This window comes from Oncorhynchus nerka, linkage group LG28, assembly GCF_034236695.1.
Source record: "Oncorhynchus nerka isolate Pitt River linkage group LG28, Oner_Uvic_2.0, whole genome shotgun sequence".
Taxonomy (NCBI): domain Eukaryota; kingdom Metazoa; phylum Chordata; class Actinopteri; order Salmoniformes; family Salmonidae; genus Oncorhynchus; species Oncorhynchus nerka.
In genome coordinates, this window is record NC_088423.1 from 11936700 (window position 1) to 11953155 (window position 16456).

General features: G+C 42.3%; 1 protein-coding gene across 1 annotated transcript in view; it reads left to right on the forward strand.

The window, feature by feature from the left end:
• Window positions 1-16456, forward strand: part of LOC115119630 (kinesin-like protein KIF19) — an 86477-nt gene that overhangs the window by 20127 nt on the left and 49894 nt on the right. Inside the window, exons 3-4 of the mRNA XM_065013219.1 lie at window positions 8365-8490; window positions 12391-12585. Coding sequence (XP_064869291.1) covers window positions 8365-8490; window positions 12391-12585 — 321 coding nt within the window. The remainder of the gene's footprint in view (window positions 1-8364; window positions 8491-12390; window positions 12586-16456) is intronic.

A 16456-nucleotide genomic window follows, 5' to 3' on the forward strand; every position in this document is an offset into this window, starting at 1 on the left:
GTTACAGAATACTACTGTTGTACATTTAATATCCCCTAGCAGATTTCGTTGCCTTTGCACAAATTCTGTCATGTTACTGTGGTCTTTTTAAAAGTCAATAAATATGTGTGTAGAGTGTACATGTTTGTTTCACTGTAGATCTGTTTAAGACCTCCTAGAAACACCTCATTTCATCCCACAGCATTAATTAATAAACTGTGTAGAAGCTGTTTAGCCATAAGTAAATGCCTTTCATAAAGCGGCTGTCATGTTAAACCTGAATCTGAAAGTACCTTTAGGATCTTTTCTTTGGGGTTCTAATCTCCCCGTGTGTACATGCACTGAAAATCCTTGGAGACATCTGGAAGCTCTGTGCCTGTACATATAAAGAGAACTCAATAGGAAACTAGGCTGAGAAACATTATTTAGATGGCTGTTTAATTGTTGTTTAAAGCCTGAAATGGACACAATGCCCAAGGGACCTTGTTTCTAACACACACACACACCCACACACATTCCTTGTTTCTCACACACACCCACACACACACACACACACATATTCAGGTCTTAAAAATGGCTTGTTCTGGACATTTATAATGCCTATGTCCCAGCGCTATCTATAGCCCCAGACATTCCTGCTTCATAGATAACAACCATAAGGGAGATAAAACTGGGGGGTGGAGGGGGGGCATGGGCCCCAAAAGTTCAAACACCCTCTAACACATGACCACACGAACAGGGGGGGGCGGGGCGGGGGCACATATTCAGTACACGTCATCAGGTCTTAAGGTCAGCAATCAATCAATTTTGACACATGCCGTATCCTATTACTCTCTTACCACATATCACATTGACTCCCAATCTCTTTCATTCAGATTGATTTACACTGCTTTGTCTGTATTTGAAAGGGGTTCATTTTGTCGGCAAGCTTAGCTTAACATTGTGCTTATTTTGTATGATTAATTCCCCATTTCTTTCCAAGAACAATTACATTTCAATTTCCAAGAACAATTACGCTCTTATCCAGAGCGACTTACAAATTGGTGCTTTCACCTTATGACATCCAGTGGAACAGCCACTTTACAATAGTGCATCTAGGTCTTTTAAGGGGGTGAGAAGGATTACTTTATCCTATCCTAGGTATTCCTTAAAAGTGGGGTTTCAGGTGTCTCCGGAAGGTGGTGATTGACTCCGCTGTCCTGGCGTCGTGAGGGAGTTTGTTCCACCATTGGGGGCCAGAGCAGCGAACAGTTTTGACTGGGCTGAGCGGGAACTGTACTTCCTCAGTGGTAGGGAGGCGAGCAGGCCAGAGGTGGATGAACGCAGTGCCCTTGTTTGGGTGTAGGGCCTGATCAGAGCCTGGAGGTACTGAGGTGCCGTTCCCCTCACAGCTCCGTAGGCAAGCACCATGGTCTTGTAGCGGATGCGAGCTTCAACTGGAAGCCAGTGGAGAGAGCGGAGGAGCGGGGTGACGTGAGAGAACTTGGGAAGGTTGAACACCAGACGGGCTGCGGCGTTCTGGATGAGTTGTAGGGGTTTAATGGCACAGGCAGGGAGCCCAGCCAACAGCGAGTTGCAGTAATCCAGACGGGAGATGACAAGTGCCTGGATTAGGACCTGCGCCGCTTCCTGTGTGAGGCAGGGTCGTACTCTGCGGATGTTGTAGAGCATGAACCTACAGGAACGGGCCACCGCCTTGATGTTATTTGAGAACGACAGGGTGTTGTCCAGGATCACGCCAAGGTTCTTAGCGCTCTGGGACGAGGACACAATGGAGTTGTCAAACGTGATGGCGAGATCATGGAACGGGCAGTCCTTCCCCGGGAGGAAGAGCAGCTCCGTCTTGCCGAGGTTCAGCTTGAGGTGATGATCCGTCATCCACACTGATATGTCTGCCAGACATGCAGAGATGCGATTCGCCACCTGGTCGTCAGAAGGGGGAAAGGAGAAGATTAATTGTGTGTCGTCTGCATAGCAATGATAGGAGAGACCATGTGAGGTTATGACAGAGCCAAGTGACTTGGTGTATAGCGAGAATAGGAGAGGGCCTAGAACAGAGCCCTGGGGGACACCAGTGGTGAGAGCACGTGGTGAGGAGACGGATTCTCGCCACGCCACCTGGTAGGAGCGACCTGTCAGGTAGGACGCAATCCAAGCGTGGGCCGCGCCGGAGATGCCCAACTCGGAGAGGGTGGAGAGGAGGATCTGATGGTTCACAGTATCGAAGGCAGCCGATAGGTCTAGAAGGATGAGAGCAGAGGAGAGAGAGTTAGCTTTAGCAGTGCGGAGCGCCTCCGTGATACAGAGAAGAGCAGTCTCAGTTGAATGACTAGTCTTGAAACCTGACTGATTTGGATCAAGAAGGTCATTCTGAGAGAGATAGCGGGAGAGCTGGCCAAGGACGGCACGTTCAAGAGTTTTGGAGAGAAAAGAAAGAAGGGATACTGGTCTGTAGTTGTTGACATCGGAGGGATCGAGTGTAGGTTTTTTCAGAAGGGTGCAACTCTCGCTCTCTTGAAGACGGGAGGGACGTAGCCAGCGGTCAGGGATGAGTTGATGAGCGAGGTGAGGTAAGGGAGAAGGTCACCGGAGATGGTCTGGAGAAGAGAGGAGGGGATAGGGTCAAGCGGGCAGGTTGTTGGGCGGCCGGCCGTCACAAGACGCGAGATGTCATCTGGAGAGAGAGGGAGAAAGAGGTCAGAGCACAGGGTAGGGCAGTGTGAGCAGAACCAGCGGTGTCGTTTGACTTAGCAAACGAGGATCGGATGTCGTCGACCTTCTTTTCAAAATGGTTGACGAAGTCATCTGCAGAGAGGGAGGAGGGGGGGGGAGGGGGAGAAGGTGGCAAAGAGCTTCCTAGGGTTAGAGGCAGATGCTTGGAATTTAGAGTGGTAGAAAGTGGCTTTAGCAGCAGAGACAGAGGAGGAAAATGTAGAGAGGAGGGAATGAAAGGATGCCAGGTCCGCAGGGAGGCGAGTTTTCCTCCATTTCCGCTCGGCTGCCCGGAGCCCTGTTCTGTGAGCTCGCAATGAGTCGTCGAGCCACGGAGCGGGAGGGGAGGACCGAGCCGGCCTGGAGGATAGGGGACATAGAGAGTCAAAGGATGCAGAAAGGGAGGAGAGGAGGGTTGAGGAGGCAGAATCAGGAGATAGGTTGGAGAAGGTTTGAGCAGAGGGAAGAGATGATAGGATGGAAGAGGAGAGAGTAGCGGGGGAGAGAGAGCGAAGGTTGGGACGGCGCGATACCATCAGAGTAGGGGCAGTGTGGGAAGTGTTGGATGAGAGCGAGAGGGAAAAGGATACAAGGTAGTGGTCGGAGACTTGGAGGGGAGTTGCAATGAGGTTAGTGGAGGAACAGCATCTAGTAAAGATGAGGTCGAGCGTATTGCCTGCCTTGTGAGTAGGGGGGGAAGGTGAGAGGGTGAGGTCAAAAGAGGAGAGGAGTGGAAAGAAGGAGGCAGAGAGGAATGAGTCAAAGGTTCTATGAGCTATTATTCTACAAGCTGTTCTACTACAAGCTATTCTGTAAGCTATTATATAAGATATTCTACAAACTATTATTCTACAAGCTATTCTGTAAGCTATTCTATAAGCTATTCTTCTGCAAACTATTTTTCTAAAAGCTATTCTATAAGCTATTCATCTACAAGTTATTTTACAAGCTATTCTACAAGCTATTCAAATACACGCTATTCTACAATCTATTCTACGACAAGCTATTCTAGAACTAGCTATTATATAAGCAATTATTCTACAAGCTATTCTGCAAGCTATTTTTCTACCAGCTATTCTACTACAAGCTATTATTCTACAAGCTATTCTGTAAGCTATTCTATAAGTTATTATTTTACAAGCTAATCTTCTACAAACTATTCTTCTACAAGCTATTCTATAAGCTATTCTACGACAAGCTAGTCTACTACCAGCTATTATACCACAAGCTATTCTACAAGCTATTCTACGACAAGCTATTCTACTACAAGCTATTTTATTACAAGCTATTATATAAGCTATTCTACTACAAGCTATTTTAGTGCAAGCTATTATATAAGCTATTATTCTAGAAGCTGTTATTCTACAAGCTATTCTATAAGGTATTATATAAGCTATTATTCTACAAGATATTATTCTACAAACTATTCTTCTTAAAGCTATTCTTCTACAACCTATTCTACAAGCTATTCTTCTACGCGTTTTTTTTACAAGCTATTCTACAAGCTATTCTTCTACACTATTTTCTACAAGCTATTCTTCTACTAGTTATTCTACAAGCTATTCTACTACAAGCTATTCACCTACGAGCTATTCTTCTACAAGCTATTCGTCTACAAGCTATTCGTCTACAAGCTATTCTGCAAGCTATTCTACATGCTTTTATCCTACAAGCTATTCTACAAGCTATTCTACAAGCTATTCTACCAGAAGCTATTCTACTACAAGTTATTCTACAAGCTATTCTACAAGCTATTCTTCTTCAAGCTATTAAACTACAAGCTATTCTACAAGCTATTATTCTGCAATCTATTCTACGAGCTATTATTCTACAAGCTGTTCTGCTATAAGCTATTATTCTAGAAACTGTTCTACTACAAGATATTCTATAAGCTATTATTCTACAAGCAAACTCTACAAGCTATTCTATAAGTTATTCTATAAGCTTTTTTTCTACAAGCTTTTCTACAAGCTATTCTATAAGCTATTATTCTACAAGATATTCCACTACAAGCTATTCTAAAAGCTATTCGTCTTCACGCTATTAAACTACAAGCTATTCTACAAGCTATTATTCTGCAATCTATTTTACAAGCTATTATTCTACAAGCTGTTCTACTACAAGCTATTATTCTAGAAACTGTTCTACTACAATATATTCTATAAGCTATTATTATACAAGCAAACTCTACAAGCTATTCTGCAAGCTATTCTACCACAAGCTATTATACAATCTATTCTACTTCAAGCTACTCTAGTACAAGCTATTATATAAGCTATTATTCTACAAGCTGTTATTCTACAAGCTATTCTACAAGCTATTATTCTGCAATCTATTTTACAAGCTATTATTCTACAAGCTGTTCTACTACAAGCTATTATTCTAGAAACTGTTCTACTACAATATATTCTATAAGCTATTATTCTACAAGCAAACTCTACAAGCTATTCTGCAAGCTATTCTACCACAAGCTATTATACAATCTATTCTACTTCAAGCTACTCTAGTACAAGCTATTATATAAGCTATTATTCTACAAGCTGTTATTCTACAAGCTATTCTACAAGCTATTATTCTGCAATCTATTTTACAAGCTATTATTCTACAAGCTGTTCTACTACAAGCTATTATTCTAGAAACTGTTCTACTACAATATATTCTATAAGCTATTATTCTACAAGCAAACTCTACAAGCTATTCTGCAAGCTATTCTACCACAAGCTATTATACAATCTATTCTACTTCAAGCTACTCTAGTACAAGCTATTATATAAGCTATTATTCTACAAGCTGTTATTCTACAAGCTATTCTACAAGCTATTATTCTGCAATCTATTTTACAAGCTATTATTCTACAAGCTGTTCTACTACAAGCTATTATTCTAGAAACTGTTCTACTACAATATATTCTATAAGATATTATTCTACAAGCAAACTCTACAAGCTATTCTGCAAGCTATTCTACCACAAGCTATTATACAATCTATTCTACTTCAAGCTACTCTAGTGCAAGCTATTATATAAGCTATTATTCTACAAGCTGTTATTCTACAAGCTATTCTACAAGCTATTATTCTACAAGCTATTCTATTACAAGCTATTCTACTACAAGCTATTATTCTACATGCTATTCTATTACAAGCTATTATATAAGCTATTCAACAAGCTATTATTCTACAAACTATTCTTCTTCAAGCTATTCTGCAAGCTATTCTTCTTCAATATATTATACTACAAGCTATTATACAAGCTATTATTCTGCAATCTGTTCTACCAGCTATTATTCTACAAGCTATTCTATGACCTATTATTCCACAAGCTATTCTATAAGCTATTCTATGAGCTATTATTCTACAAGCTATTCTATAAGCTATTCTAGTACAAGCTATTATATACGATATTATTCTACAAGCTATTCTACAAGATTTTATTCTATAAGCTTTATATTACAAGATATTCTACTACAAGCTATTATTCTACAAGCTATTCCATGACAAGCTATTCTTCCACAAGCTATTATTCTACAAGCTATTATATTACACGCTATTATATTACAAGCTATTCTATATGCTTTTCAGCAAGCTATTATTCTACAAAATCTTATTTTTCAAGCTTTTCTTCTACTAGCTATTCTACAAGCTATTATTCTACTAGCTATTCTACAAGCTATTCTTCTACACTCTTTTCTACAAGCTATTCTACAAGCTATTCTTCTAATAGTTATTCTGCAGCCTATTCTACAAGATTTTATTATACAAACTATTAGCCACTATTCTACAAGCTATACTACAAGTTATTCTTCAAGCTATTCTACTACAAGTTATTCTACATGCTATTCTAATACAAGCTATTTTACTACATGCTATTCTACAAGCTATTCTACAAGCTGTTATTCTACCCCAATCTGTTATCCTACAAGCTCTTGTACAAGGTATTCTACTACAAGGTATTCTACTACAAGCTATTCTACCAAAAGCTATTATTCTACAAGCTATTCTGCAAGCTATTCTACAAGCTATTTTTCTACAACTTATTATCCTACAAGCTATTGTTCTACAAGCTATTCTACAATCTATTCTGCAAGCTATTCTCAAGCTATTATTCTACAAGCTTTTATCCTACAAGCTGTTCTACAAGCTATTTTCCTACAAACTATTCTTTCACAATTTATTCTACTACAAGTTATTCTACAAGCTATTCTACTACAAGCTGTTCAACTACAAGCTGTTCTGCAAGCTATTATTCTTCAAGCTATTCTACTACTAGCTATTCTGCTACAAGCTATTCTACAATATATTCTACAATATATTATTCCCCAAGCTATTCTACTCAAGCTATTCAACAAGCTATTCCACAAGCTATTCTTCTACAAGCTATTCTACAACAAGCTATTCTATGAGCTATTCTACTACTAGCTATTCTACAAGCTATTATTCTACAAGCTATTCTACTACAGGCTATTTTTATTCTACAAGCTATTCTACTACAAGCTATTCTACAACAAGCTATTCAATGAGCTATTCTATCGGCTATTCTACTTCAAACTATTATACTACAAATTATTCAACAAGCTATTCAACTTACAAGTTATTATTCAAGCTATTCTACTAGAAGTTATTCTACAAGCTATTCTACTACAAGTTATTCTATAAGCTTTTCTACAAGCTATTCTTCTTTAAGCTATTCTACTTCAAGCTATTCTACAAGCCATTATTCTACAAAGCTATTCTAAATGCTATTCTACTACAAGCAATTCTTCTACAAGCTATTCTACAAACTACTCTACTACAAGCTATTCCAAGGCAGTTAACCCACTGTTCCTAGGCAGTCATTGAAAATAAGAATGTATTCTTAACTGGCTTGCCTAGTTAAATAAAGGTAAAATATATATATTTTTAATTTAAATAATTCTACAAGCTATTGTACAAGCTATTATGCAAGCTATTCTACAAGCTTTTCTACAAGCTATTCTTCTTCAAGCTATTCTATAAGCTATTTTTCTACAAGCTATTTTCCTACAAGATATTCTACAAGCTATTCTACTACAAGTTATTCTACAAGCTATTCTACTACAAGCTGTTCAACTACAAGCTGTTCTGCAAGCTATTATTCTTCAAGCTATTCTACTACTAGCTATTCTGCTACAAGCTATTCTACTACAAGCTATTCTATAAGCTATTCTACAATCTATTCTACAATCTAATACTCTCCAAGCTATTCTACTACTAGCCATTCTATTCAAGCTATTCAACAAGCTATTTTCTACAAGATATTCTACAAGCTATTCTACTACAAGTTATTCTATGAGCTATTCTACAAGCTATTCTTCTTCAAGCTATTCTAAAAGCTATTCATCTTCAAGCTATTCTGCAAGCTATTATTCTACAAGCTATTCTATTACAAGCTATTCTACTACAAGCTATTCTACAAGCTATATTTCTAGAAGCTATTCTGCAGTCTATTCTTCGACAAGCTGTTTTTTGACAAGCTATTCTCCTACAAGCTATTATTCTGCAAGCTATTATTCTACAAGCTTTTCTACAATATATTCTACAAGCTATTCTACAAGATATTATACAATGTAATTTACATTCTTAAGAGTATAATCATTTCTTGGATATAATAAGTCCTTGAATGTGATTTGGAAGCTAATGACCCATTCCCTGTTCCCAGATCTACAACGAGATGATCCGGGACCTTCTCAACCCATCCTCTGGGTTCCTGGACCTGAGAGAGGATTCTAAAGGAGAGATCCAGGTGGCTGGCATCACAGAGGTCTGCACTATCAACGCCCGAGAGGTGAGAGGTCACGTCTGGCCACGCTAACTCCATACTTTACAAGATCAAAGAGCTTGTAAGCAAGCATTTCACGATAAAGTCTACAACTGTTGTATTCAGCGCATGTGACATATAATATTTGATTTGATCACACACTTTACATAAAACACATACAGTACCAGTCAAATGTTTGGACACACCTATTCATTCAACGTTTTTTCTTTATTTTTACTATTTTCTACATTTTTTAATAATAGTGAAGACATCAAAATCACATATGGTAACCGAATCATGTAGTAACCTAAAAGTGTTAAACATATCAAAATATATTTTTGATTTTAGATTCTTCAAAGTAGCCACCCTTTGCCTTGATGACAGCTTTGCACACTGTTGGCATTCTCTCAACCAGTTTCATTAGGAATGCTTTTCCAATAGCCTTGAACGAGTTCCCACATATATCGCAACAAAGCATCCTTCACTCATGCTGCCAAACATACCCTCGTAAACCTGATCATCCTACCGATTCTCGACTTCGGTGATGTCATCTATAAAATAGCCTCCAACACTCTACTCAACAAACTGGATGCAGTCTACCACAGTGCCATCTGTTTTGTCACCAAAGCCCCATACACTACACACCATTGCGACCTGTACGCTCTCGTTGGTTGGCCCTCGCTTCATACTCATCGCCAAACTCACTGGCTACAGGTTATCTACAAGTCTCTGCTAGGTAAAGCCCCACCTTATCTCAGCTCACTGGTCACCATAGCAGCACCCACTCGTAGCACGTGCTCCAGCAGGTATATCTCACTGGTCACCTCCAAAGCCAATTCCTCCTTTGGTCGTCGTTCCTTCCAGTTCTCTGCTGCCAATGACTGGAACGAACTGCAAAAATCTCTGAAGTTGGAGACTCATATCTCCCTCACTAGCTTTAAGCACCAGCTGTCAGAGCAACTCACAGATCACTGCACCTGTACATAGCCCATCTGTAAACAGCCCATCTATCTACCTACTGTACCTCATCCCCATACTGTATTTTTTAAAATCTTGCTCCTTTGCACCCCAGTATCTCTACTTGCACATTCATCTTCTGCACATCTACCATTCCAGTGTTTATTTGCTATAATGTAATTACTTTGCCACCATGGCCTATTTATTGCATTAACTCCCTTATCTTACCTCATTTGCACTCACTGTATGTAGACTTGTTGTTTTCTTTTGTTCTACTGTATTATTGACTATGTTTTGTTTATTCCATGTGGAACTCTTTGTTGTTGTATGTGTCAAATTGCTATGCTTTATCTTTGCCAGGTCGCAGTTGCAAATGAGAACTTGTTCTCAACTAGCCTACCTGGTTAAATAAAGGTGAAAAATAAATAAATAAAAAGATATGCTGAGCACTTGTTGGCTGCTTTTCCTTTACACTACCGTCAAACTCATCCCAAACCATCTCAATTGGGTTGAGGTCAGGTGATTGTGGAGGACCAGGTCATCTGATGCAGCACTCCATCACTCTCCTTCTTGGTCAAATAGCCCTTACATGCAAAGCACAATCACACCTCCTCCTCCATGCTTCACGGTGGGGCCCACACATGTGGAGAGCATCCGTTCACCCACTCTACGTCTCACAAAGGCACGGCAGTTGGAACCAAAAATCTCACATTTGGACTCATCAGACCAAAGGCCAGATTTCCACCGGTCTAATGTCCATTGCTTGTGTTTCTTGGCCCAAGCAAGTCTCTTCTTCTTATTGGTCTCCTTTAGTAGTGGTTTCTTTGTAGTAATTTGACCATGAAGACCTGATTCACGCAGCCTCATCTGAACAGTTGAACTGTTACTTGAACTCTGTAAAGCATTTTATTTGGGCTGCAATCTAAGGTGCAGTTAACTCAAATTAACTTATCCTCTGCAGCAGGGGTTACTCTGGGTCTTCCTTTCCTGTGGTGGTCCTCATGAGAGCCAGTTTCATCATAGCCCTTGATGGTTTTTGCGACTGCACTTGAAGAAACTTTCAAAGTTCTTCAAATGTTCCGGATTGACTGACCTTCATGTCTTAAAGTTATGATGGACTGTCATTTCTCTTTGCTTATTCGAGCTGTTCTTGCCATATTATAGACTTGGTATTTTACCAAATAGGGCTATCTTCTGTATTCCAACCCTACCTTGTCATAACACATCTGATTGGCTCAAACACATTAAGAATGAGCTTTTAGGCCTCCCGGGTGGCGCAGTGGTTAAGGGCGCTGTACTGCAGTGCCAGCTGTGCCACCAGAGGCTATGGGTTCGCGCCCAGGCTCTGTCGTAAACGGCCGCGACCGGGAGGTCCGTGGGGCGACCCACAATTGAACCAGAACTTCTTCTTTAAGAGGCTCCTCTGTCCTCCGCTCGTTACCTAAATTAATGGCACCTGTTTGAACTTGTTATCAGTATAAAAGACACCTGTCCACAATCTCAAACAGTCACACTACAAACTCCACTATGACCAAGACCAAAGAGCTGTCAAAGGACACCAGAAACAAAATTGTAGACCTGTACCAGGCTGGGAAGACTGAATCTGCATTAGGTAAGCAGCTTGGTTTGAAGAAATCAACTGTGGGAGCAATTATTAGGAAATGGAAGACGTACAAGACCATTGATAATATCCCTCGATCTGGGGCTCCACGCAATATCTCACCCCGTGGGGTCAAAATGATCACAAGAACGGTGAGCAAAAATTCCAGAACCACACGGGGGGACCTAGTGAATGACCTGCAGAGAGCTGGGACCAAAGTAACAAAGCCTACCATCAGTAACACACTACACCGCCAGGGACTCAAATCCTGCAGTGCCAGACGTGTCCCCCTGCTTAAGCCAGTACATGTCCATGCCCGTCTGACGTTTGCTAGAGAGCATTTGGATGATCCAGAAGAAGATTGGGAGAATGTCAGATGAAACCAAAATATAACTTTTTGGTAAAAACTCAACTCGTTGTGTTTGGAGGACAAAGAATGCTGAGTTGCATCCAAAGAACACCATACCTACTGTGAAGCATGGGGGTGGAAACATCATGCTTTGGGGCTGTTTTTCTGCAACGGGACCAGGACGACTGATCCGTGTAAAGGAAAGAATGAATGGGGCCATGTATTGTGATATTTTGAGTGAAAACCACCTTACATCACACCGTCCGGGTATCGAAGGAGTGGCTGCGTAAGAAGCATTTCAAGGTCCTGGAGTGGCCTTGCCAGATCTCAACCCCATAGAAAATCTTTGGAGAGAGTTGAAAGTCTGTGTTGGCCAGCAACAGCCCCAAAACAGAACTGCTCTAGAGGAGATCTGCATGGAGGAATGGGCCAAAATACCAGCAACAGTGTGTGAAAACCTTGTGAAGACTTACAGAAAACGTTTGACCTCTGTCATTGCCAACAAAGGGTATATAACAAACTATTGAGATAAACTTTTGTTATTGACCAAATACTTATTTTCCACCATAATTTGCAAATAAATTGTAAAAAATCCTACAATGTGATTTCTGGATTTTTTTTGCTGTCAATTTGTCTGTCATAGTTGGATGTGTACCTATGATGAAATTTACACGCCTCTCTCATCTTTTTAATTCGGAGAACTTGCACAATTAGTGGCTGACTAAATACTTTTTTGCCCCCCAAGAATGAACTTTTAACAATGCACACTCGTTAATTGAAATGCATTCCAGGTGACTACCTCATGAAGCTGGTTGTGAGAATGCCAAGAGTGTGCAAAGCTGTCATCGGCTTTGAATAAGTAGGTGTGTCCAAACTTTTGACTGATACTGTAAATCCAAACTATACATTGTTATCTAAATCCGTATATTGTATATTATGAAGCCTACATAACACATCTACAAGCACTTCATATTAGAGATACATAGAGGTACATAGAGCTTTATGACTGTGTTCCTGCCAGATCATGGATCTGCTGATGAAGGGTAATAAGCAGCGTACCCAGGAGCCCACGGCAGCCAACCAGACTTCGTCCCGGTCCCATGCCGTGCTGCAGGTGTCGGTCAGGCAGACGAGCCGCTGTCGAGACCTTCTACAGGAAGTCCGCTTCGCACGCCTCTTCATGATCGACCTTGCCGGCTCAGAACGAGCCTCACAGGTGCGGAACACTATGTGTGTGTAGGGGTGTGTGTATGAGTATGGTGTAGGGGCGTGTGTGTGTGTGTTTTTTCACTTGTTATGGTCTGTTACTTGTGTCCATAACATAACATCACAGTCTCCTTCCAGACATTCCAGTGTGTGTGTGTGTGCGTTTGGGGGGGCTCTAAGCCCTATATTTATACTAAAACCCATAGGTCCCTGATCAGAAGTAGTGTACTATGTAGGGAATAGGGTTTATAGGACACTTTAATAAAGGCCCTTCACAGTGTAAGAACAATGGATTTACACTGTAGACAATTAAGGGAAAGAAGGGGTTAATGTCCCTATAGTTGACCGTCTATCAGCGTCTTCTTTATGACAAAATGGATGATATCATTGATTTAATTATTATTTATTTTTTTACATTTATTTAACTTGGCAAGTAAGTTAAGAGCAAATTCTTATTTACAATGACGGCCTACCAAAAGACAAAATGACTTCTGTGGGGACAGGGGCCTGGGATAATAAAATTAATAAATATAAACAATATAAATATAGGACAAAACACACATCACAACAAGAGAAACAACACAACACTACATAAAGAGAGACCTAAGACAACAACATAGCAAGGCAGCAACACATGACAACTAGAGGTCGACCGATTATGATTTTTCAACACCGATAACGATTATTGGTATCGTATTATCCAATACTGGATGAACACTTATTTTTACTTAATATAATACATCAATAAAAATCTATTTAGCCTGAAACATAATGAAACATGTTAAATTTTGTTGGGAAAAAAACAAAGGGTTGGAGAATAAAGTAAAAGTGCAATATATGCCATGTAAAAATGCTAACGTTTAAGTTCCTTGCTCAGAACATGAGAACATATGAAAGTTGGTGGTTCCTTTTAACATGAGACTTCAATATTCCAAGGTAAGAGGTTTTAGGTTGTAGTTAATATAGTTTTTATAGGACTATTTCTCTCTATACCATTTGTATTTCATATATCTTTGACTATTGGATGTTCTTATAGACACTTTAGTATTGCCTGTGTAACAGGATAGCTTCCGTCCCCCTCCTCTCCCCTACTTGGGCTCGAACCAGGAACACATCGTCAACAGCCACCCTCGAAGCATCATTACCCATCGCAAGGGGAACAACTACTCCAAGTCTCAGAGCGAGTGACGTTTGAAACGCTATTAGTGCGCACCCCGCTAACTAGCTAGCCATTTCACATCAGTTACACCAGCCTAATCTTGGGAGTTGATAGGCTTGAAGTCATAAACAGCACAATGCTTGAAGCATTGCGAAGAGCTGCTGGCAAAACGCACAAAAGTGCTGTTTGAATGAATGCTTACGACCCTGCTGGTGCCTACCATCGCTCAGTCAGACTGCTCTATCAAATCATAGTGTCACGATCGTCGTATGGGGACCAAAGCGCAGCGTGGTTAGAATACATTCTTCTTTATTTCAGGAAGAACACTTAAACAAAACAACAAAACAATAAGAAGAACGTGACCGCTATATAAACAATGTGCTAACGTGCAACATAAAATAGACAATAACCCACGAAATACCCAAAGAAGATGGCTGCCTAAATGTGGTTCCCAATCAGGGACAACGATAAACACCTGCCTCTAATTGAGAACCAATCGAGGCAACCATAGACCAACATAAACACCTAGATGAAATCAACCCCATAAATCTACAAAAACTCCTAGATAGTGAAACACACCCTAGAATAAGACAAAAACACACATATCACCCATGTCACAACCTGACCTAACCAAAATAATAAAGAAAACAAAGAATACTAAGGTCAGGGCGTGAGGGGCCCACTGAAGGGCCCCACTGGACTGAGGGGCAGCCCCGGACTGAGGGGCAGCTCCGGACTGAAGGGCAGCTCCGGACTGAGGGGTAGCTCAGGACTGAGGGGTAGCTTCTGGCTGGCTGACGGCTCTGGCAGCTCCTGGCTGGCTGACGGCTCTGGCAGCTCCTGGCTGGCTGACGGCTCTGGCAGCTCCTGGCTGGCTAACGGCTCTGGCAGCTCCTGGCTGGCTGACGGCTCTGGCAGCTCCTGGCTGGCTGACGGCTCTGGCAGCTCCTTGCTTGCTGACGGCTCTGGCAGCTCCTGGCTGGCTGACGGCTCTGGCAGGTCCTGGCTGACTGACGGCTCTGGCAGCTCCTGGCTGACTGACGGCTCAGGACAGACTGGCGGCTCTAGCAGCTCAGGACAGACGGGAGACTCTAGCAGCTCAGGACAGACTGGAGACTCTAGTGGCTCAGGACAGACGGGAGACTCTAGCGGCTCAGGACAGACGGGAGACTAGCGGCTCAGGACAGACGGGAGACTCTAGCGGCTCAGGACAGACGGGAGACTCTAGCGGCTCAGGACAGACGGGAGACTCTAGCGGCTCAGGACAGACTGGAGACTCTGGCGGCTCAGGACAGACGAGAGACTAAGAGCTCAGGACAGACGAGGCGAACTGTAGGCCTGGTACGTGGTGCCGGCACTGGTGGTACTGGGCCAAGGACATGCACCTCAGGGCGAGTGCGGGGAGGAGGAACAGGGAGAACTGGGCTCTTGCGACGCACAGGAAGCCCGGTGCGGGGGGCTGCCACCGGAGGGCTGAAGCGTGGAGATGGCACCGGATAGACCGGACCGAGAAGGCGCACTGGAGATCTGGAGCACCGAGCCTGCCCAACCTTACCTGGTTGAATGCTCCCCGTAGCCAGGCCAGTGCGGCGAGGTGGAATAGCCCGCACTGGGCTGTGCAGGCGAACCGGGGACACCATGCGTAAGGCTGGTGCCATGTATGCCGGCCCGAGGAGACGCACTGGAGACCAGATGCGTAGAGCCGGCTTCATGGCACCTGGCTCGATGCCCACTCTAGCCCGGCCGATACGAAGAGCTGGAATGTACCGCACCGGGCTATGCACACGCACCGGGGACACTGTGCGCTCCACCGCATAACACGGTGCCTGCCCGGTACGACGCCCTCTCTCTCTCCACGGGGAGCTGACACAGGTCTCCTACCTGACGCAGGTCTCCTACCTGGGGCTGCCACTCGGGCTTCCAGCCGCGCCGCCGTGCTGCCTCCTCATACCAGCGCCTCTCTGCTTTCGCTGTCTCCAGCTCTGCTTTTGGACGGCGATAATCCCCTGGCTGTGCCCAGGGTCCTTTGGCGTCCAGAATCTCCTCCCAAGTCCAGAAGTCCTTTGATTGCTGCTGCTGTCCGTTACCACGCTGCTTGGTCCATTGTTGGTGGGTTATTCTGTCACGATCGTCATATGGAGGGGACCAAAGCGCAGCGTGGTTAGAATACATTCTTTATTCCAGGAAGAACACGAAGAACACTTAAACAAAACAACAAAACGATAAGATGAACGTGACCGCTATATAAACAATGTGCTAACGTGCAACATAACATAGACAATAACCCACGAAATACCCAAAGAAGATGGCTGCCTAAATATGGTTCCCAATCAGAGACAACGATCAACACCTGCCTCTAATTGAGAACCAATCTAGGCAACCATAGACCAACATAAACACCTAGATGAAAACAACCCCATAAATCTACAAAAAACCCTAGACAGTACAAACACCCTAGAATAAGACAAAAGCACACATATCACCCATGTCACACCCTGACCTAACCAAAATAATAAAGAAAACAAAGAATACTAAGGTCAGGGCGTGACACATACACTTAATTATAACATAATAACACACAGAAATATGAGCCTTTGGTCATTAATATGGTCGAATCTGGAAACTATAATTTCGAAAACAAAATGTTTATTATTTCAGTGAAATATGGAACCGTTACGTATTTTATCTAACGGGTGGCATCCATACGTCTAAATATTCCTGT